This window comes from Lycium barbarum, chromosome 10 (assembly GCF_019175385.1).
Source record: "Lycium barbarum isolate Lr01 chromosome 10, ASM1917538v2, whole genome shotgun sequence".
NCBI classification, from domain to species: Eukaryota; Viridiplantae; Streptophyta; class Magnoliopsida; order Solanales; family Solanaceae; genus Lycium; species Lycium barbarum.
This window is the reverse complement of record NC_083346.1, coordinates 22736718-22761573: the sequence shown is the minus strand read 5'-3', so window position 1 is coordinate 22761573 and position 24856 is coordinate 22736718. Positions and strand designations below refer to the sequence as shown.

The 24856-nt window shown below is 37.8% G+C and overlaps 1 protein-coding gene across 1 annotated transcript; it reads left to right on the top strand.

Moving 5' to 3' along the window:
- Positions 1-2078: 2078 nt before the first annotated feature.
- LOC132612841 (uncharacterized) lies at positions 2079-3254 on the top strand. Its single transcript, XM_060326922.1, has one exon. The coding sequence runs from the start codon at positions 2079-2081 to the stop codon at positions 3252-3254; it is 1176 nt and encodes a 391-aa protein (XP_060182905.1).
- The last annotated feature ends 21602 nt before the right edge of the window (positions 3255-24856 follow it).

Genomic DNA, 24856 nt, shown 5'->3' with positions numbered 1-24856 from the left:
AGGTTTGGGATATAAAAAACCCCCACCAGTTCGCATCTCCATAAGAAGGGTAAGTAACAACTACATCACTGCGGAAGAGGAACCTCTCACTTCTAACAAAAGGCCATCTGTTTTTGACCAACTTGAAAAGTCGACCGTGGGAGTTTCTGTATTTGAGAGGTTAGGACCAATGAAGAATGGAAGCAAGATTCGGAGAAACCACAAGTGTATGAAATCATCCGCTTTTCCCAAATCTCAAAATATCTCTAAAGACTTCTGAAGTCTGATCCTTTCTAGGATGAGGCGACAAACGGATCTTGTGGTCTCATGTGGAGAAGTACTAAAAGCAAAGTCGCATATTGTGGTCTACACCAAGGAGCGGGATGAAGATGAAGAAAGTGTTGGCTCTTCATATCACGTTACTGTACAAGATGAAAGGGATACTTTATCTCCAATAAAGGTTGATGAAGAGTTGGAGGATTTTTCTTGGTGTTACCATATATCTGTCAATGATGGCGAACCTCAAGAAGATGAAGAGGCTAAGGATGCTCTGCCCGAATTTGAAGAAGGGGTAAAAACGATAGTCGACACATTGAAAGAAGTCAACCTTGGCACTGATAAAGATCCAAGGCCCACTTATGTAAATTCTTTGCTTGCAGTCGATGAAGAGAGTGCTTATGTCGAATTACTTAAAGAGTATAAGGATGTATTTGCCCGGAGTTACAAAGAGATGCTTGGCTTAGAACCTAAAGTTGCAGTCCATCATCTCGCTGTCAAGAACAGCACACATCCTATCAAACAAGCACAACGACGTTTCAGGCCAGAATTGGTTCCTTTGATTGAAAATGAAGTTAACAAGCTTACTGAGGCTGGTTTCATTGGCGAAGTTAAGTTCCCTTCATGGATTTCGAGCATTGTCCCTGTGAGAAAGAAGAATGGACAAATTCGAGTATGTGTTGACTTTAGGGATCTCAACAATGCATGTCTTAAGGAAGAATTTCCACTTTCCATTGCTGAGCTTATGATTGATGCCACTACTGGATACGAGGCGATGTCCTTCATGGACGGCTCATCTAGCTATAACCAGATCCGCATGTCACCTAAGGATGAAGAGCTTACCGCAGTCTGCACTCCTAAAGGTATTTATTGCTACAAATTAATGCCTTTTGGCTTGAAGAATGCTGGAGCAACATACCAAAGAGCTATGCAAAATATCTTCGACAATATCCTTCACAAAAACGTCGAATGTTATGTTGACGATCTGGTGGTAAAATCAAGAAAAAAGAGTGATCACTTGCAAGACCTGAGAATTGTGTTTGACCTACTACGAAGGTACCAACTCAAAATGAATCCTCTAAAGTGTGCATTTGGGGTTACCTCTGGAAAATTCCTTGGCTTTGTCGTTCGACATTGGGGGATAGAAATTGATCAAGCCAAAGTAGATTCAATCGTGAAGATGGCCGAACCAAGAAACTTCCATGAGTTGAAAAGTCTGCAAGGGAAGATGGCGTATCTTAGGAGATTCATCTCAAATCTAGCAGGGAAGTGTCAGCCGTTCAGTCGTCTCATGAAGAAAGGTGCTCCTTTCGAATGGGATCAAGCTTGTGCCAACGACTTTGAGAGCATCAAATCTTACTTGACGAAACCTCCGGTTCTAGCGGCTCCTGGGCCTGGAAAGCCATTGATACTATACATATCGGCATAAGAAAGGTCAGTTGGAGCACTCTTAGCCCAAGAGAATAGCGAAGGGAAAGAAAATGCCCTTTACTACTTCAGTAGGATGATGACGCCAAATGAGTTGAAGTATTCACCGATTGAAAATTTATGTCTGGCCTTAGTCTTCTCGATTCAGAAGATGAAACACTACTTTCAAGATCATGTAGTTCGTCTTATTTCCAAAGCGAACCCCATCAAATTTGTGATGTCAAAACCTGTCCTTAGTGACCGACTAGCAAGGTAGTATATCCAATGTCAACAATTTTGAGATTCTGTACGTTGCTCAAAAAGTTGTGAAAGGGAAAGCATTGGCGGACTTTTTAGCAAACCATCCGATACCCGATGACTGGGAATTAACTGATGAACTACCTAATGAGGATGCGATGGTCATTGAAATTCAACAGCCTTGGAAGATGTATTTTGATGGTGCTGCACATCGCGAAGGAGCTGGCGCTGGTGTGATATTTGTCACTTCTCAAGAGGAGGTCTTACCGTATTCCTTCACCTTAACACAATGTTGCTTCAACAATGTTGCGGAATATCAAGCACTCATACTTGGGCTTGAAATGGTTGTTGATAAGAAGCAGTTACAATTACAAGTCTTTGGAGATTCTAAATTGGCAATCAATCAATTGTTGGGTACCTACGAGGTCAAAAAGCCAGAATTGCGTCCCTATCATCACTATGCACAAAAATTAATTGGGTGGCTCGGCAACGTAACTCTCCAGCACGTGCCAAGAAAGGAAAATAAGAAGGCTGATGCTTTAGTTGCTTTGGCTTCAACATTGACTTTGCCTTACCAAGCGCAAATCACTATCTGCCAGAAATGGATAGTACCGCCGGAGGACGATAAGGATGAAGAAAGCAAACTCGAGCTTCTTGTAGCCGTTTCTGAAGCTGAGAAAGTCGATTGGCGACAAACCATGATCGATTACTTGTGTTATAGCATTCTTCCAGAAGATCCAAAAAGAAAGACCGAAATTCGCCGTCGTGCCCCTCGCTTCCTTTACTACAAAGATACTTTGTATCGTAGATCGTTCGAGGGAGTTCTCTTGCGTTGTCTGGGGGAAGAAGAAGCGACTCAAGCTATGCAAGAAGCACACTCTGGAGTTTGTGGATCACATCAATCTGGGCCAAAATTGCACTTTTATATAAAAAGGATGGGGTATTATTGGCTAACAATGGTGAAAGATTGTTTGGACTATGCGCGAAGTTGCAAAGCATGCCAATTTCATGCAAATTTTATACACCAACCTCCTGAGGTGTTACATCCAACTGTTGCATCTTGGCCATTTGACACTTGGGGGATAGACGTGGTTGGACCGCTACCGAAATCTTTTGGTGGCCACTTGTACATCTTAGCTGCAACGGATTACTTCTCAAAATGGGCTGAGGCTGTCACCCTCAAAGAAGTAAAAAAGGAGACTGTGGCAAACCTCATTCAAGTAAACATCATTTATCGTTTTGGCATTCCTAGTTATATCATAACAGATAATGGCAAGCCGTTCTCCAACAAATTGATGACTAAGATTTGCGAGCTTTTTGGCTTCAAGCAATGAAACTAGTCTATGTATTATGCTGCTGCAAATGGACTAGCTGAATCATTTACCAAGACCTTGTGCAACTTATTAAAGAAGGTCATCTCCAAATCTAAAAGAGATTGGCACGATAGAATGGAAGAAGCTCTTTGGGCATACCGAACGACTCATCGCACACCGACTCAAGCAACTCCTTATTCAAATGTTTACGGAGCTGAAGCGGTCCTTCCACTTGAACGCCAAATACCTTCATTACGGCTCGCTATCCACGAAGGGCTCACTGAAGAAGAAAATGCTCGTCTACGCCTTGCAGAGTTAGAGGCCCTTGATGAGAAAAGGCAGGAAGCTCAGCAAAACCTTGAATGTTATCAAGCTCGTCTTTCCCGTACTTTCAATAAAAAGGTTCGCTTGAGGTCCTTCCAAGTTGGTGATCAAGTCCTGGCGGTAAGAAGACCTATTATCATATCTCATATTTCTGGAAGCAAGTTCACTTCAAAGTGGGATGGGCCATATGTTGTCCAAGAAGCCTATACAAGTGGTGCTTACAAGCTTATAGATGCAGATGGCTTGCGGATTGGTCCCATCAACGGGAAATTCTTGAAGATGTACTATCCTTGAAGCAAGATGATACTCCTGGCTCGCATGAGTTTAAACTGTGTACGGCCCGAAAAAAAAATGTCCGCTAGGTTGAAAACCTCGAAAGGGGGCGGCTTAGGCAAAAGTTAGGACAATATATATATATATATATATATAAACTCTTCTTTTTCGGAACTACGAAATGACTTGATCCTCTACGCCAAGGTACGTAGGCGCTTAGAGTTTCATTCTAAGTTCAGTCGCATAAAAACAAATCCTTCTTTTTTTTTTTTTTTTCTGAACTACGATATGACTTGATCCTCGTTACCGAGGTACGTAGGCGCTTAGAGTATTATTCTAAGTTCAGTCGCATGAGTAAAAAAAACATATATATACACATATATATCACGGCGATATGGGATCGACGCTTGACCTCTTTCAGCGAGGAGACAAACATAACTGGAAAGAAGAAGACAATTCACAGCAAGTGAGAATATTTTATAGGTTCATGCTTGAAAGAATTTGATACATCAATGATTTGAAAGAAAGGATGAAAATATCTATACAACATCTCATACAAATTATCTAAGCTATTCATGATGGCAGTTGAAGCCGAAGATGATTGCAGTTTGTTTTAAACGTCTCTATCAAGTCGGCATTATTTCTTCAAAGAATGATGCCACTAAAAATCTGATGGATGCTTCAAGTAGTCGCTCGCCAAAGCTAGAATGTCGCTCCTATGACGAGTTGAGATTTTTTTACCACAAATGCGCAAAGCTGAAGAGTCGAACAAGATAGATTCTAAGCTGAACTTGGAGAGTTATCTGTACAGATGTAGAAAGCATTTGGCCGTCATTTTTTTAAAGATTGTATTTCAATGAGTCTCCTTTCCAACAAAATTGTAATCTCGTCATTTTGGCACTCGTACCCCGAGTTATGAATTTTCTCCCACCGAAGCGCAAAGCTGAAAAATAGAACAACGCAGCATCTGACCTAACTTTGGAGAATTATCTGTACAAATCTAGAAGGAATTTGGCCATGATTTTTATATATATTGTATATCAATGAGTCCTCTTTCCATAGAAAATGTAATCTTCTAATTCCAATGCTCGTACTACGAATTATGAATTTTCTCCCACCGAAGCGCAAAGCTGAAAAGTCGAACAAGGCAGAATCTATGCTAAATTTGGAGACTTATCTGTACAAATATAGAAGGAATTTTTCTGTGATTTTTATATATATTGTATATCAATGAGTCCTCTTTCCATAGAAATTGGAATCTTGTGATTCCAACGCCCGTACTCCGAGTTATGAATTTTCTCCCACCGAAGCGCGAAGCTGAAAAGTCGAACAAGGCAGAATCTAAGCTAACTTTGGAGAATTATCTGTACAAATCTAGAAGGAATTTGGCTGTGATTTTTATATAGATTGTAGTTCAATGAATTCCCTTTCCTATGGAACTGGAATCTTGTCATACCAACACTCCTACTCCGAGTTATGAATTTTCTACTACCAAAGCACAAATCTGAAGGGTTGAGCAAGGCAGAATTCGAGCTAAATTTTGAGAGAGAAAAAAGATTCTTCAGTTATCTTCAAAAAAAGGGGGAGAGAAAATTGATCCAAATCACAAGACGAAATGATTCATATTGAAATAAAGGCGACTACTTTTATTGCTTCAAAAAAGGAATGTCACTACATCATAATAAGCAATTAAAAAGTAAAAATCCTAAGCAAGAATCTAAGTCATGGAAAAGTCTTGAAGCATAGGATTTGTTAACGACTCTTCTCAACCGCCTCTTCAAGTTTGGATAGTCTCTCTGCTTCTTCATCAGACAACACATGATTAGCTTCAATAGTATAAATCTCGCCCTCTGTAATGGTGATTTTCTCTTGATTTTTGGTCAACTCCTCTTGGTATGCCAAGGAATGCGAAAATCTTCTCCTTCTTAGAGTTCAAGGCTGCTAAGTCTTTCTCCACATTCACAAGATTTGCTTGAAGCTCCTTCATGGACCCATCTAGCTTTCCATGTTCTTGTTTAGCATCATCGAGGTGTCGTTATGCATCTGAAAGTGATTCTTAGTGTAATTATTTAGTCATCTTCGATGATTTCAAAGAGTCATACTCCGCATACGCCTTAAAGAAGTTCTCGACAAGACCCTCAAAAGCAGAAGCATCGATAATATTGATTTTCCTAAGTTCCTCAAGAGTTGAAGCAATACTTGCCTCCAACACCATAAAGCTGTCTAAGGAACTTAAAGAAAATTGTGTAATCCATCCGCAAAATGCACCCCATATCTCAGAGACGAAGGTTGATTTGAAGCGGAAAATAGTCCCTTGTGGATCAAAGCTCGACGCGCTAGGTTGCAATGGCTGTGAGGAAGGTCTGAAGGTCTTCGGATGTGTAATCTGATCAACGACAACTTCAGCCGCATTCATCATGTCTATTTTCTGGAAACACAACTACAAAACAAAAAAAAAACCATCAGATTAAAAAAAAAAAAAGTGTAAATGCAGAAAATATGGAGAAAAGAAATATTACTTGTTCTGCTACTTCTTCCAAGCCCATCATTGAGTTTGGATCCCCATCCAGATAGATATTAGATCCAATGCTAATAGTGTCTAAATCAGCGAATTCTTTATGGTGATCGTCGGACTCCTTCGACTTCCTTTCTAAACGATTCCAATGTCGATCTCCACTTGTATTACTCTCCATCAAACTAGAGGTTGTGATTGTATTTCCAACATCGATAGGAAGAGCGGAAGGGCGAGACATTTTGCTGCAAGGTGGTGCGAGACTTGATGTTTCTTTGGCGCCCTTGTCCAATGAACTCGAAGGCTCCCTTCTTTTGGAAGTATTGTCGGTCACCTTAGGAGCCGTAGCACTTGTCTTGGAGACTAGTTGGATGCGTTTAACTCCTTTGTCCATAGGGATTTCAACATCCTTCAAGGTTTTGGACTTAGAAGAAGTTTCAAGAGCTTGCGGAGTATCATTAGGTTGCACCTCGGACTTGGAAGAAGGATGCGATTTTTCTTTCATTCGAGTCGGACCTCTTTTGGACAACATAGGTGTATGATCTTGCTTTGATTTTTGTGAAATAATTTGAGGACTCATTTCTGATGGATTTGTTCGATTGGCTAGCCACCATTCCATGTACTCGCTAGTCATTAAAGGCGAACTACCTTCTGATAGGCGCACCAGAATTATGACTTTTGAAGAGGTTCCATGGCGAATTGAAGAATTCCAAAGTTGTGCTAGTGTTAGCAATGTGCCATCGTATGGTCGCTCCATGAGGTCTCCAGGGATGTCTTGACAAAAAACAAATTGTCTGCTAAACCTATAAGGACTATAGGACTCCACGATGAGATCCGCATCATGCCTAAGTGTAACATAGCTCGAATGAAGGCTTATGATAGTATCGTTCCATGAATCTGAGAGATCGCCAGTATCGGTGAATTATAATTCTCTACCTTGTAGCAACGCCAAATGATGGAGGTGGCGGGCATCATTTTGTTGAAATAACTTTCGGGCGTTAGAAAAATTTAAGTATTTGGCCATCTTCTCGCCAGAAATCTGGCATAAAGGTATACTCCGATGTGAGTGATTGACACGATGATGGGTCTTAAAATATTCTCCTACCCAGCCATATACATAGTGTATGAGGAAAATTATATTCCCCTGCTTCATGTCTGGAAAAGTAGAGATCTCTCTTAAGCCACGATATATGCTCGCAAGGACTGGGACTGCCGAAGAGAATTTCTCTCCATGAGCCATGCACGTAGTCAATTTTCTTAAGGGGCAGAACAATTGCATAGCCAACATGTTAGGAAAGCTGACAAATTCGTCACATCTCTAAGTGAATCTTCCACTCCTAGCTCGACAAAAGGGGCATGCTCCTCATCGGTTCGTGGTAAGTAATTCATGTCAATATTCCCGGAAGGATTGTGCTTCAATCTTGGCTTCGTTGCACGACACATTGACGCCCTTTGCAGAGGCTCCGCGTACCTGCTTGGTCCTTTAAACTAAAATTTCAGCTAATCATGGATGGACACCTCATGACGGCCACCTTCGGCAAGTTTGTAAAAGGCTGAAAACAAGTATAGACAGCTCTTGGGGAGCTATGGTTTCCCTTGATTGTCCATTTGCGTCAATTCTTTCGCCGAAGGAACAACTTCATCATAAAAAGATCCGTGAATGGGAAGTCCTGCAATTGTTCGTAAGTCCCAAAGTGAGATAGACATCTCCCCGACGAAAGTGGAGAGCGTATTGGTAGATGGACGCCAAAGCTCACAAAAAGCATGCAGTACGTTGTCATCATAATCATATGTAAACAAAGAAGCGTAGATGGCATCGTAAACTTTGATAAGCTCCAAGACTTCCTTATAGCGAGGAAGCACATCTTCCACCCACTCCCAGTAGCCTGGAGTGTAGAAAACTTTGCCGAAACTAGAAGGCGGGACACTCCAGTTGCTGAAACATCCATTGGGATGAGAAGATTCAGTGGGCGCGACTTCTCAATGAATTGCGGACTTCAACAGAGGGAAGTCCATAACAGTGGCCTTGCCTGAGAAGTTTTTCATGACGTATTTGGTCTCCTTCTTAGACCATTCAGAAAGATGAAGTGTAGAAAGCTCTCCGTCAAGTGAGAAGGCACCGATCACTGGAGGTTGAACCTCCAAGGCAAGGACTTTGGTGGTCGAATTTCGTTTGTCGCTCACTATCTTTAGATATGGGCGTGGCATATCGCGGTCACGAAAGTGCATCATCTTTGTTTAAAGTTAAATTCGTACAGATGCGCCCAAAGACCTACAAAAGAAATTAAAAAGGGACAGGTAAGTTTCATAGAGCATGTCCATAGCCGAGAAAGCAAAATCAGATTTTGTGGCTGATTAAAAAAAATATACCTGAGCCAATATAGAAGCAATTTGATTGTGGTTTTCGTATATGATGTAGATCTATGAATCTTCTTTCCGACGCCGCAAACAGTTCATGATTCCGATGTTCCTAAGTCAAGATATAAAAAAAAAATTCGTCAGGACATGCAAGACTAACAAAACCAGCGAATCAGAATTCAAGGTCTGATTCTCGATCAATATCTGAGTAAATATAGAAATAATTTGGTCACGGTTTCTGCGTACGATGTATTTCTACGAGTCTAGTTTCCGAAACATAAAGCGGATCATGATTTCGACGTTCCTACATCGAGATATGAATTTTCTACCACAGACATGTAGGGCTGTGAAGAAAGTGACGAAAATTCGTATTGAAAGAAAAATTACCTGATAGAGATGGGTTCAAACCAGATCGAGGGTGCTACAAATTGATGCTCAATAACTGTGAGAATGTGGTTATTTATAGATCTCAAAGGTTGATTCCTACGTGGACTACACAAAGAAACCCTTGTTCTAGTTGGAAGCAAATTATGGAAAGTTTAGGAGTATATGTGGCGATTAAGTTTATATATGTGGAAAGTGACTACTTTGCAGGTAAAACGTGAGGGTAACTTGTGCAGTGCTAGCAAACTCCTTGCATAATTTAATGCATATCAAGTTCAAGGGTTGTATATTTCCTAGGGTGCAGCAAATAACGACTAAGGAAAAGGAAAAGGATGTTTCTTTATTGCTATATTTTCTGTACATATGGAAGGGTTTTGTATATGGAAAATTATGTATGGAAAGCCACTGATTTCTCCTAATATGGAATTTATTTGCATACAGAAAATACTATTGTAGGGAAAGCCGCTAATTTCTCCTAATATGGAAAGTATTTGTATATGGAAGATGCTGATGTATGGAAAGTCACTGTTCTCTCCTAGTAAGGTTAGGCTTACATATGGCGGTGGTAAAGTCTGCTTGCGACGCGAAGAACCTAGAGGAATCATCGAAATTATCATCAATTATTAGACACATCATCAGGTCGGCTCGTGGACACAATACAAAAAAAAATCGCTTCGTGAATACTTCAAGCCTCGTCTTTAAAAGGTTCGACAAGTCATGCACCTCAGCAAGCCTTGAAGCAAGGGGCATTTGTAGACACTGAAATTTAGTCGAACTTAAATCCACAAATTAGTTTGAATCATATTCTAAATTCTAAATGTATTGGTCCAAACAAATATTATGGGCTAACATAATCGGATTTATTGCTTAAATCTAACATGTATGGATTTAATTGAAGGGATAACGACATGGCATAACTAACTCTACTACATATTTATATTTAGTAGCTATAGTTTAAAATAATTACATTCCATAGCTAATTATAATATGTTAAATACAACTTATAGCTACATATATATATAAAGTAGAATACCCATATCACATTATTCACTTCCAATCTAACTCTCTTATCTCTCTTTCTCTCTTGATCAAACTCTGGTCACCATCATCTAACGCCATTTGAATCGGTGACGAACCAAGTCCATCAGCAATCGCCATCATAATTTTCCTCATCTCATCCCCAAACTCCTCTCTATCCACAGTCCCATTATGATCATAATCGAACTTCTCGAATATCGAGTCGTAGAGTTTGCCCAGTTCTTCTGGCGTGGAGGCCACGTCAACGCCGGCGGTGTTGTTGCTGTTGGTGACCAGCGGCGGTGTTGTTGCCGTTGGCAACAACGGTGGTTTGTAGATTTGGTGGTTCGATTGTATTCATTTTTTTAGTGTACGTCAGATCTAGATGGAAAAAACCAGATATGGCCGGAGTCTGATCGAAATTTTATTTCTTGTATTCAGTTTTGAGTGTATTCGTTAATTTTATTTCTTGTATACAAATGAATACAACGAGAATAGAGTGAAATTTATTTCTTGTATTCAGTTTTTGAATGTATTTCTTTAATTTTTTTAGTGTAAAATTCTGTATTTTGAAGGATATTTTTTTGTATACAACTGATTTTAAATATAATAAAGTGAATATAATGTAAAAGTAGTTATAGATGAATACATTTGACATGAATACAGCTGAGTTGAATACATATGACTTGAATACAGTGAAAAGAATTTTTCAATTTTTTTTTATTCGCTGTATTCATGAATACAGCTAGGCCGTTTTATGAATACAGCAAACCATTTTTTGAATACAGCGGGGAAACTGTAGCTACGCAATGTAAATATTGAAACTGTAGTTATGGAAAATTTTAAACCCTCAAAGTGTAGTCATTTATGTAAAATTCCCATAATTGAAACACCAATTCAGTTGGGCTAATCTATCTTGTCGGACATCACATGATGAGCCCAATCTATTAGCCCAAGGTCCATGCCACGTGTCAAATGACGTGGCGCGCCAAGTCAAGTCAAGGACCAATAAAATCATGCCACGTGCATAAGTGACGCAGCATGTCAAGTCAATAGAAGAACCAATCAAATGTCGCCCAGTGTTCAAATGACATGGTTCAACCAATCATATACAAACCCTAGCTCTCCCCTGCAACTATAAATAGGGGTCTTCACAAAGCCAAAAAAAAAAAAATACATAGAGAAGCTCTCAGCCGCAAGTCTTTCACATACTACGAAGTCTTCGCTCCAAGTGGTGAGCCGCAAGTTTCCATACCTCTACGTTTGTGATTAAAGCTCGGCTCCGCAATCGTAGTGAAGTCTCAACAACAACTAATTCGTCCATTCAAGAACAAGCAAAGCCCTTGATTGACGGCCGTATCGTGAAGAGAAGAATCAGAGGATTACATCTTTTTATTTAAGATTTCATGAAGATTGTAATCCCCGCACAAATTCTTGAAATCAAATATTATTCTTTGTCACTATTTTTCTTGTTTTGATTATTATTTTCAAGAACGAAAGATTAATCGTTATACTATCTATAATATATTAAAAACATGAATTCCTGAATTTAAAAATTAAATTACCTAAATATCCTTCTTAAAAAAAAATCTAAAGTGTCCTATTGCAGTAACTATCCCAAATCCAAAGCCACGGTGGTGTACGAATGGATATTCTCCTTCGCTGTAAAAAACAAAAACAAAAAAAACAAAAAAAAAAAAATGCTTTCTCTTTAAGTGATTGTTTTTTCAACTATTGCCACTCCTTTTGGTCAAAAGTTCCTTGGTAATCAACTCTTCTCTGGCGCTCAATATTAATTGATTTGATATTAATCCTTTGGCGAAAAGTTTCTTATCAATTTGTCTTGTGATTTATTTCCATTTTCTCATTCCCACTCAGTCGTATACTTTGATACTTTTAATTAGGCACATATTTGTTCTCAATCTTTACTTACTAACAGAGATTGTTTATTTGGAAGGATTTTTCTTATAAATTTAGTTCGGACTCAGTCGACCAGTAACCATGGCAACAAAATTGCGAAAAGCTTATTGTTACTTGCAAATTTCAGTCCAAATAATAATATCGTGGATTTTGTACGACCGATATGGGTGCATATCAGTTTGAATAATACAATATGAGGTATTCGTTAATTATATCAATAACAGGGAATAGAATGATAATGATTAAGAAAACCATAAGTTCCAGTCCGGCAATGTTGAAGAAAGTTCTCACAAGGCCAAAGCCTTTCTCCGGGATATCAGGTATGGAAGTTACTTCCTAATAAAACAGCATATATATATATATATATATATATCAAAAGACACAATCTTCAGCCTTTCTTGTTTGTTATATTTTGTTTAATTTCTGTTGATCCCTTTTCACTTTTCAATGTGAAGCAGTGACTTCTGACTTGAATGGCAAAAAATTCAGCCTCTAACCAATGAATTAAGACGAAAACAACAAAAACAGGTTCGACATTCTTTGACAATTTCTTATTTGTTAACTTCCCACCTTTTGTGATTTGATTAACTTGATTTCTATATAACGCTATTGTAGATTTTTGTTTTTTATATGCAATGATCTCATAGTATACCTCTGTCTTGTGTGCATATTATAATTAACTATAAAAAAATATATATTTGAAAGTTACCATTGTTTCGAAGGGACATATCTTTGTCAACAAGGATGCATCTTAGAATCCCATTCAGAAGGTAAACATATCCTAAAGCCGTGTTTTTTTTCCCTTCAAATAAACCGTGTGTTGTATCCCTAATCCAGAATAGGACAAAGGAAAAATTCCAATTCAACCTGTCTTGACCCAAAAATAACATTATACACCAACTAAGCGGATGGGGGATGGAGCAGGAGATAATACCCTTTTGGGCGTTTGAGTTTCAGTCATCGTTGTGACTGTCACTTAGGTTTCCTAGGTGATAGTTCTTTTTTGGACGTTTGAGTTTTAGTCATTGTTGTAAGTGTTACGAAAGGGTACTTAGGTGTTAGTTTTTTTATATTTATTTTTATTAAGTAGGGCTTTTAAGTTAAATTAGAAGGTTATTTTAGTAATTTAATTTTTTGCTTAAGAGCGAGCTTCTAATCAAGGAATTAAGACGAAAACAACCAAAACAGGTTCGACGTTCTTGACAATTTCTTATTTGTTAAGTTCCCACTTTTTGTGATTTGATTAACTTGGTTTCTAAAATACGCTATGTTCGCAATAAATTATGCTAGCAGAAAATAAAAACTGCAATCATAATAATAAATGTGAGAAAAAATCATTTTATTGATATTTTAGTGAGTACAATTCTGGATGTATCCCTCGTTTCTAATCTCCGTGTTGTTCGCCTTGATTCGAGGACCAATGCAGCGTCTTTTTCGAATGAAGGATGGACTTGTGTTGATGTGTTGAATCTTAGAAGAACTTTGAGCAGCACTTTGGATTGTTCTTGAGGGAAGACGCCTCTTGAACTCTCCTTCTTGTTGAAGATCTTTGGAGAAGACTTATGTAGATGTCGTTGCTCTCCTTTGCCTCCAGTTAAGATGTTATGCAACTTTCAAGATTTCAAGATGTCCTTAGAATGAGATATGTGACCCCTTTATATATGTGTGAGCTAGAGCTTGGGGGTATTTTGGTCTCCAAGCAATTCTAGCGGGCCTTGGGCTTGAAGAACATGGGTTGGGCTTCTCTTGTCAACTTGATGGACCAACCCAAATGTAATTTGGATTTCATTCAAGTCATGTAAATTTGATTTAAATAATTAATCCGATTTTACTAACCAAAATTTGACTTGATCACCATGTCAATAACTTAGAATTTAATCCAAATTTTGTATGGATTAATTCAATTAAAATTTCGATATCTACACGCTATTGTAGATTTTTGTTTTTAATGCAATGATCTCATAGTATACCTCTGTTTTGTGTGCATATTATAATTAACTATAAAAAAATATATGTTTGAAAGTTACCATTGTTTCGGTAAAATGTAAATTAATTGGCGTACATAGATATTATGTGTGTGAAATTTGTGAATGTTTACTTTCGAGTAGTGAAATGATATAAGATTATCTGGAAGCATTGTATTTATACTTAAAGTAATTGTGTCATTTAGAGATGAAATGAAATAAAATTTGAGACTTTTCCTTCGATAATTTTGTGGCTTTCAATAAAAGTGGAAGGCATAAATTTGATGTCTCTTGTGATGAGGAAAACAATATATTTTTGAGTTCTTGGGCCCTTGTTGCACTCACTTGTATACGGTGGCGGACCTAGTAAGAGCCCAGGGGATCCGATGTTATACCCCGCGTTTTCAGAGCATGAGTATGACATTTACCTCATCGTAGTAATGGAGTGTCAGAGACGTCCCATGATTTTTTGAAAAGCACAAGCCATGGAAAGTACGTAAAAACGAAGAAAAATGGTGAATTACGATTTCGTAAGTCGTAATCGGGAAAGAGTATTTTGAAACACGAGAACATGGCCATTATTAGTATAATAAGTGATAAATATTATGTATGAAGAGTTTCGGAAGGTTTCGAGGTCAAGCAAATTGAAGAAAATAAGTTTGGCGAAAATTGAGAAATGTTGGACAGATTTTTAGTCAACTATGGAGGGGTATATCTCCATGTATATTTGGAGTTTTAAGGTGTTTCAAAATCCTAAAATTAAATTCGGCGAGTTTAGTTTCTAATGCAACAAACCGCTCGTCGATAGGACATCGAAGTACAGAATTATAGACGTTACAAACTGAGCTGTTGACGCAGAAACAGGACTGCTACAGTGACACCGCCCCAGCCCTTATAAAAAGGGGCAAACCCCCATTTTTCTTCATCAAAAACCTCTGAAAATTTCCAGAAAGTTCATCCATCTAAGGGCTCTTAAATCTCATATAGAATTGAAGATTTTGAGCAAATTTCAAGCTACGAAGTACTAATCGAAGTCCGGGCAACACATAGTCACGAATATAATTTCGTTTGGTGTTGGATTTGGCTTGGGAACAAGAAAATGTTGAAGATTTTGCTACTTTCATAAAAACAAGGTATGAATCTTCAAATCTCTCTCTTTATCAAGTTTGATTAAGGAATAATTGTAAGAATAGAATTATAGTTTGTTGTGTTGATGTTGTTGAATTATGGATCGAGGCTTGAAGAGAATTTTGGATAAGATATGTATATGTTCATCTTGTAGAATGTTAGGGATGTTGTTATTGATGTTGTTAGTATTAATTTCGGCTTCTTTACGGAAATAAAGTTATTAATTAGTCGTACCCCAAGTTGGGTAGTTGAGAAATTTAGAAGACATCGTGTGGGATGTTTTAGGGAGTATATTGGTATGGTTAATGGTATTGATGATGTTGGTATTGTTGTTGTTGATTGGTTGTTGATATAATGATTTCGGGCTAGGCATATAAACAGGGGAGATGCTGCCCGAATTTCGACAGAACCTAAAAGGATTTTAATTAAAGTTTCGAGACGAGCGTATGATGATGATTCTAATAATAGTATGAATGGTTATATATGTAGATTACGAGGCTACGAATAATTCTTAAGAGAGTTGCAAGATGGGAAGTAAGTTGGAAGTCGAGAATCATCTTCCAGGTATGTTAAGGCTAATCCCCTTCTTTCTAAAGGCATGATCATTTCGTTATAAATCTTTGTATCATACTCATAATATCATTGTTTCCGCAAATGCTAGAAGTCCACGAATTTCGTGATCCTTATAATTTTATTGAGCTTCTAAAGGCATGATTCCGATACAACGACTTTATAAAGGTTTCCATATCTTCCTCGTTTTCAAAAGTTAAATGTTTACGACTCCAAGGCATAATTCCTTTCCTAATAATTCATAGCTGTTTTTCCCAAAATGCCGTATTTTCCAAATTAGAGATTTATGATTCTGTGAGCTCTTATGATAACAGCGATGAGCATGTTTTTATGATGATAATGACGATGTCAAAAATGAGGATATTTTCTATGATGATTATGATGATGATGATGTTATGGCTAAAAGTCTCAAGTTATGAGATCAATGCTTTTATGAGATGATTTTATTCATAGAGATTTCCATGTACATGAGCTTTATATTATTATGATGACTATGATGAGAACGATTTTATGTTCAAAGGTTCGAAGTTTATGATTTCAATGAAGATATGAGAATATTGAGCTATCTTTTTGTCACGCCCCGAACCTGGGCCTGGACGTAATACGACACCCGGTGCCTGACTGCATGTGACCGAGCGAACCAACTGGCTGGCTGAATCAACATGTGATACCAACACATAACTAATTTATAAAATAAAACTAACACATGCTGATTAACTAAACGTCTGACTGAAATATCATAATGCGGAAATACTTAGACAATCTGAACATATCTGAAAGTAGCCAACATGGCTAAACCAAACAACTGAACGACTGCCAACAAGGCTAACATAAAACAACATCTGACTGTCTGAACTGTGTCTATGAAGCCTCTAAGAGTACTGAATAATAGAGCTGTCTATAAACTGAAATAACTGGATAGCTGACAACGCCCCGAAGGAATTTGGGGCTCACCAGTAGCTGATACGTGCACTCCTAAATAGCTGAGTCGTCAACCTGTGTATCGTTGCCAGCATCGCGAGATGCAGGCCCCCAAGCAATAAAAAGGGATATCAGCACATTTGAATTGTACTGGTATGTAAAGCAACTGAAGCAATAAAATACTGAAACTGATAACTGTAACTGTAATAGCAAGGAAGTAGAGATATGAATACTCCCTGCTCTGTATCTGAATCATCTGTATTATCTGTGTTTGTATATGTGGGGCCTCGGCCCAATAATAAATGCACGCTATGGCCTCGGCCTAGTAGTGCGTCAGTCAATGGCCTCGGCCATGTATACGTATACACAAGACTGTGTTGTGCCCTCGGGCAAGATCACATATGTATAATTATGTTTAATTAATAAGGACTGAGACCATAACAATAATGAACAATGCTGAACTGAAATAGACATGCTGGTCTGAATTAAAAACACTGACTGTTTCTGAGCATACTGAATTTCTAGACTGAAACTCATGTGGTAACAATACATAAGTCTATAAAGATTACGTACTGAGTCCATGATATTCAAAGTGACAACCATGAACGAATTCTGTAACTGCAACCCTAGAAGATAACAGTTCTACAACATATCACGAAACTAGAGCTAAGATGTATTCTGAGTCATATTACTGACAAGTATGAAGAATGAGGCGCAGGGTGAATCATGAACATTCCCTAACATAGATAATTAGCCTCACATACCTTACTTCCAGCCTTTGAGTGTAATACAATGTTCGTCACCCCTTTCAACTTTGATCTATATCAATACAAGTCAAAGGGATTCTATATTAGCAATAATATTCATGTTTTGGTCATCTAAGCATTTTATCAACAACTTAGTGGGCATGAAGCTCCACAGTCTCCATTAATGGTGATTTCTTCACCCAATTCCCATTCTATTACTTCTAGGTGATCCTACAATCTTAATTAGATGTAATTAACATCATTCTTCATCACCCATATGAATACAACAATCCCAAGTCAACAATCCAAAAACCCTAGCATAGTTCATATAATTCTCTTTATCAAACCCATTTACTATTCTCCCAAGAACTTATCAACACTTTAATCATTATGAAACATCATAAAACTTACCTTAGTTATTGTAGGAATAAGCCTTGAGTTGAAATACTTCACTTGAACAAAACCCTAATTCCACCTTCCATGGAATTTTTTGACTTGAATGGATTTGATGTGTTTCTCACACTTAGTTTTGTGGATTGATGAAGTGGATCTTTAGTTTCACTTGGATTCTTGCATATGAAGTGTTTGGATGGCTCTAGAGAACCCTTGAGTCGTGGAGGAGAAATAGGAATGAAAAAAATGAGCTTGGGTCTCTTATTAACATCTTAAAATCTAATCCGTCGGGCAATTCTATGCCCATTTTTACGTCCCGTACAATTTGTACAGACCGTATATCATTCCGTATAATCATTCCAGTGATTTGGACATTCTGGACCAATTATACGGCTGGAATATACGGCCCGTATAATTTTTACGGTCCGTATGTTCCACCGTATAATTTTTACGGTCCGTATGTTTCCACCTTAAACTTACAGAACACTGTTTAGTAAAACGGGCATAACGTTTTGTACATAGCTCTGTTCAAGACTCATAATATACCGTTCAAAAGCTATTTCAAAGGGCTACAACTTTTATCAAGGAAGGTGTCCCAAATTCCAAATTAATAAATGGTTTATGGTCGTTGGAAGTAAGACCTTCTATAAACTCACTTGCAAACATGCCCCGTAGAGTGGCTTCCAACTTTTCTTTGCCCAAAGACATTTCTTATGACTTAATTGGTTTTCAAAACACTTCCTATAACCCTCATATTGGTTCCATTATATTATCATCTTATGAGTCAAACTTTCGCCCGAAGCTACGAGGTGTTACAATTGTGGGGACCCCTGGTGGGACCCTGGCCCTGGTGGCCCATGCATGCTTGACATGTCATGACATACTCAGGTATTGTACGTGAGAGGGTGCTTAGCCAGCTCGAGAATACACGCTGCAGCGCCTCGAATCCGCGACCTTGGAGTCACCCTCTCACGTACAATACCTGAGTATGTCATGACATGTCAAGCATGCATGGGCCACCAGGGCCAGGGTCCCACCAGGGGTCCCCACAAAAAAGGCGGCTCAATTGGTAAGAGACGATTCCCTCAGGGGAATGTAAAGGTGACTGCAAGGTCGCGGGTTCGAGGCGCTGCAGCGTGTATTCTCGAGCTGGCTAAGCACCCTCTCACGTACAATACCTGAGTATGTCATGACATGTCAAGCATGCATGGGCCACCTGGGCCAGGGTCCCACCAGGGGTCCCCACAATATAATCGGAGGTTATCTTTTGACCTTTCTTATGAGATGATTTTATCCATAGAGATTTCCATGTACATGAGCTTTATATTATTATGATGACTATGATGAGAACGATTTTATGTTCAAAGGTTCCAAGTTTATGATTTCAATGAAGATATGAGAATATTGAGCTATCTTTTGACCTTTCTTAATTTTATTCATTGTTGTTGGTCTCACCTTATAATAATTGTTCTTCCAAGGTGAGACAAAGCGACGATGATTATTCCATAATATAATCGGAGGTTACCGACCTTACGTCACTCCGATGTACTCACAGCTTTTATTTGGCTCTCATGCATGCTTTATATATATGTATGTATTTTCTCACACCGCGCCGCGCTATAGTCGGCCGGGCATGGCACGTAGATGTGCACACCACTGCAGTGGGCATGTTATGATATTGCCCCGGACGTGGGAGGCCTGGACGCAGGCTAATGATGATAACACCGAGCCTTGATGGCCGGGCATGATATTATATATGACACCACGCCTTAATGGCTGGGCATGTTACTATGTATATGTATTGAAATGTTTTTTTTAAAGGCTAAGCATGCATGACACCCGCCTTATGAGGCATTCAGATGTACAAGTTATCTCTCTTATTCCTTGTTACTTTTCATATCCATATTATGTTGTTATTCATGCCTTACATACTCAGTACACTATTCATACTAACGTCCCTTCTTGTGGATGCTGCGTTTCATGCCACGCAGGTGTATACAGATGAGTAGAGGATATGGCTAGAAGATGTTCCAGCTGGATTGGCGAGCTCCACTTTCCTCCGTAGTGTTGCCGAGTCAGAGTATCTATGTCATGGTATATTGATTATGTTAGAGACTTTGCAGACAGAGTCATGTATACAGTATGCCAGTCTTGTAAGCGGCTATTTAAGCCGATGTATCATTAAGTATTCTTTACAGATTTTACTTGATCTGAGGAGGACGAGAAGAATATTTTTGAAAAGCTTCCATTATGCATCTCATTTCATGACTTAAGAGTCCAGTGTGATTAGGAGTATAACGAGAACCAGCGGGTTCGCTCGTCTCTAAATAAGGGTCGGGTGCCCATCATGCCCTATCAGGACTAGGGTGTGACATCTGAATCCCCTTCGGCGAAAAATTGTACTGTATATATAAGGTGAAAATTATTTTTTATGTATATATAGCTTGGCATAAATCCTGACTCCGCCACTGCTTGTATATTCTAAATTTTCTTATCCTAAATGTTCTTAATCATGATAACGTGATATGCATATCACCTTGTAAATTACACATTAATATCAAATTGCGCCCTTATACTCTTCTTCATGCATTATACATATTGAAATTTATATATATGTTAATACATAGAATATGGAGGTCAACTATATTTTCCGCAAGTCAACTACATTCTCTGCAAATTATTTAGGACGCCAAAGCTATATGGTAGAGAAAAGGAGTACTAACTAGCTTATAGAGTGCTATTTCTCTCATATTCAAATAGAGACCCAACAACTTGATAGAAAAAAAATATTTTTTTAGAAGTTACTTTTTGGTTGAATATTATTATTTAGTGTAAATATATAGGTGATGGATTTTGTTGACATGAGATGTTTGGATTTGTTTCTTTTAAAGAAATTTAGCTCCTTTAGTCTACGTCATGTCAGGTTTTACATGGTAATGGAGTTACTATTTGACTTAAGTTTCTGTTTGCAAAGTTTTGATATTTGCTTAGAACAAACTTTATAAATTTAGTTGGCGTTTGGCCATAGAAACCATGTCAAGACTCAACCGGAGAGTCATGACGGGTACCCGAAGCTAACCTACCGAGCACCACCTAACATGCTTCTTATAATTATATCTCAGTGGACCACATGGCTAACTCACAGTTGTCATAATCTGTGCGGGCATAAATTCTCAAATAATAGTTCATCCATATGATCACCATCAACTATGCCCATATATATATATATATACACACACACAAAAAAAAAAAAGCTGACAAGGCTACAAAAATGATATACAAAATATAAACTGGTAAGGTTATAGGACGTCTAACTATACACATCTATCTACGAGCCTCTATATAGAGTACAAGAAATCATAAGGACGGGATAGGACCCCGCCATGCCCAAATATGTTCACAAAAGAGTAATACCACAAGACTGCAGCTCCGAAGTAAGTGGAGCGCTCCTGAGACTCCGCTGATGATGCACCTAAGGATCTGATCCGTCTTTCGGCCTACCTGCGGGCATGAACGCTGCGTCCACAAGCAAAAGGACATCAATACAAATAATGTAATGAGTATGTAAGGTATGAATCGCAAGATAATAAGAGATATGGCAAGTAGCATGACATAAGAAAAATAACCTGTACATCTGAATGCCTCTTAAGGCGGATGTCATGCATGCTCAGCTTTAGAAAAATAAACCATCTCATACATACATAGATATATAGTATACTTCTTAGCCATATAGGTGCGGTGTTATCATCATGTGTAGATATTGTTGCGGAACGTGCAGCCTGATCCATATATCATATCATCGTTATATATATTGTCGCGGAACGTGTAGCCCGATCCATATATAGATATTGCTGCGGAACGTGCAGCTCGATCCATATATCCTGTGTCCAGGCATCCCGCGTTGGGGATGATATCATAAGCTACCCACTGCAGTGATGTGTACATCTATGTGTCTGGCCGGCCGCCTATAGCGCGGCGCGGTGTGATAAAACACATACATATATATAAAGCATGCATGAGAGCCCAAAGGAAACATTACTATTCCATCGGAGTGACGTAAGGTCAATAAACCTCCGATCATCATTATGGAACTATCATCATGAACGTATCTCACCTTGAAAGAACAAAATCATAATATAAGATCAACATTAATGAATATAATCAATGATACAACAAACTCAATAATATCATGAGAACATCAAGAACTATAAACTTTGGTATCTTTAGAAATGGGATCATCATCATCATGGAGAACATTTATCATTAATATCATAAGAACCTAGAGAATCACGAGCTTCTAGCATTTCTAGGAATAAGGATATTGAGGGTATCATGTATAGGTCCACAACAAAGGAATCATGTCTCAAGAAATAAAGGGTTAACCTTACATACCTTTATGTCTTATTAACTACTTAACGTTCTCCTCCCAAGTCCGCAAAATCTACATTCAAGAGGATTCATACTAAGGTTAAGTCTTGAAAACATTCTTAAGTTCAAACTAGTACAATTAACGAACTAACGAAATTTGGAAAACATTTCCCCTATATCTTCTACTTCCTCCAATCTTCAAAACAACTCCCAAAACCACAATAAAACATCAATAATTCCATAATCAAAAGACTACATTCAAATTATACTCAATTCAATCCCAAAACTTCTTTTCATAATTAATCCATAAAAACAGCTTCATACAACCCCTTATACACTTGTATACGACATTCCCTGAACATCATTATTATCCCTCATTACAAGATTATGCTCAAAACATGCTAATAATTATAACTCAAGTTAGTTCACAACTCAAAATATAATCAAATGCATATTTGAACTTTTCCACCAATTTTCTCCTCCTTAAATCCTTACATAATTACCAAACAAACTCATAAATATGAAACTAAGATGAAATCTTACCTCAAAATTCAAAAACACTTCAATTCCATGGTTACTCCACCTTAAAAATACTCACCCAAACATCTTCAAGAAGAGGAGACAAGGGTAGACCTTACTTGGAAACCCGAACCACTTTAATCTTCAATTTGATCTTTGATTTAGGCTTGGAAATATGTTTGAATATGTTTTGGAGAAGTTTCTAGATCTCTCTAGGACTTGGGAGTGTGTTTAAAATAATTAAAATGAAAAGGGGTCATCATACTTAAATTCTGGAAATTTTCACCGACATTGACTTATATGGTTCATATAATATTATACGGTTCATATTTCCGGTCGTATAATATTATACGGGACGTATAATTGGCCTCATATCTCAGATTTGTAATCTTCCAGTTGCATTGGAAATAAGACTCTCCGAACTTCAATCTACATGGGTTATGGATTCCATAACGCCTCATATTCTAGGAGTTATGCCTCTCTCAACTTGGACCAAAATTTCTATCCAAAATCCTGCCAAGTTTCTCAAAATTTTGACAACTTAATTTCTTCGATTCGCTTGATCCCAGAGCCTTTAGATACTTGCTTAACACTTGTTAAAGTATTCCTTACCCCTATAAGGGTTCCGTGGCCTCTCCATTGTCACATCCTATACTTTTGTACGTTGGATTTATCGTAAGTTAATCGACATAAGTTCAAGGACAATGTTATTTTTGACGTTATAAGTATTTATGCTATGTTTAACAAGTGATAAATGAGTGTCGTGAAGGTTAAACGAATCGGAGAAAATAAGTTTTGTCAAAGTTTGGGATGTTGAACAAGTTATATGGACTGTATGGAATTTTGGTCATATTCAAGTATGCAAATAAAGTGATCGGTGTATAAAAGTTTGAGGTCCCGAAATAATTTAGGACTTAACAAGTGTGACGACGGTGATTGAGAATAATATTTTGTGTGTTGCAAAAGAGGTTATAGACTAGTGCTATATCACATGATCATGGTAATGGGTATATGGAGTATGTTAAAGGTGATCAATATTTAAGTAAATTGAGATCAAGAAATTAATTATGTTTTTCGATTTTTAGTGGCACAAAAAATTGTACTCATGAGATTAAATTGGAAGAAAATTGACAAAATATATATATGCATTCGAATAATTCTACATGAAGTAACTTTTGCTAGCATATTTTATGAAGTGCAACGTGCCTAACTTTCCTTGAAATATGCATTGTTATCAGAACAATGAATATGTTTCCACCGCCAAACCTATAGAATTTAATACATGTCCATCTTATTTTTTGATAAGATATATATATATATATATATATATATATATATATATATATATATATATCTTAGCTACCTTCTGTAAAAAAAACAAGAATCATCCAGGAATTACTTTTCTCTTTCTCCTTTGGGAAGCAACAATGAAGTGCAACAAATATTTGGGATCCCACATTTTAAGTTAATTGCATATATTGGTTTCATAAGAGGAATGAGAAGTAGCAATGTTGTTCCATTAGATCAGCTTGGTTTTTTGTACATTCAAGTACGGAGGTTGGTTTTATTTTGTCGTGTTATTGAATCCGGACTTTCTTTGAAGGGAAGTAAGGTGGAAGAAGATCATTTCTTGGCATATAAGGTAAGAACTACTCTCTCCTAGGTATATTTAAATTCATCCCGGTCGTAGCTAAATTGTGAGATGGGAACTACGAAACTAATTGCGGGAGATCTGATAAGTATATTGTTGTTATTGTCATTGATATGTATTTTGAAGGAAAGAAAAATTGGAGAAGTGTGTTTGATAACCCTATCCGGGCTTGTCACTCGTCGTAAAATGTTTATGACTTGTTGCTGCTACATGGTATCTTGTTATTGATGTATATAGTTGCTGGATTGTTCTGGTTGTTGTTGTTGATATATGGAGCTTCGAAAAATAAGAAGAACGGGGGAGATGCTGCCCAATTTGTTTTAGGATAAGTTAAATTTTCATTAAATGATTAAGAGAACTGTTTGTATAATTAACGATAGTATCATTGTTGTTAGATATAGACCGTGAAGCAGATACGAGTTGAGTTCTTGAGCCATTGAGCTAAGACCAGGTATGTTAAGGCTATCCATTCTTTCATTTTGGCATGATCTTATGATATGAACGAACAAACATGTAAATGAGCTTCCATATTACTCTACTCTTAGAAGCACTAGGAGTAACTCAGTCTTTCATGA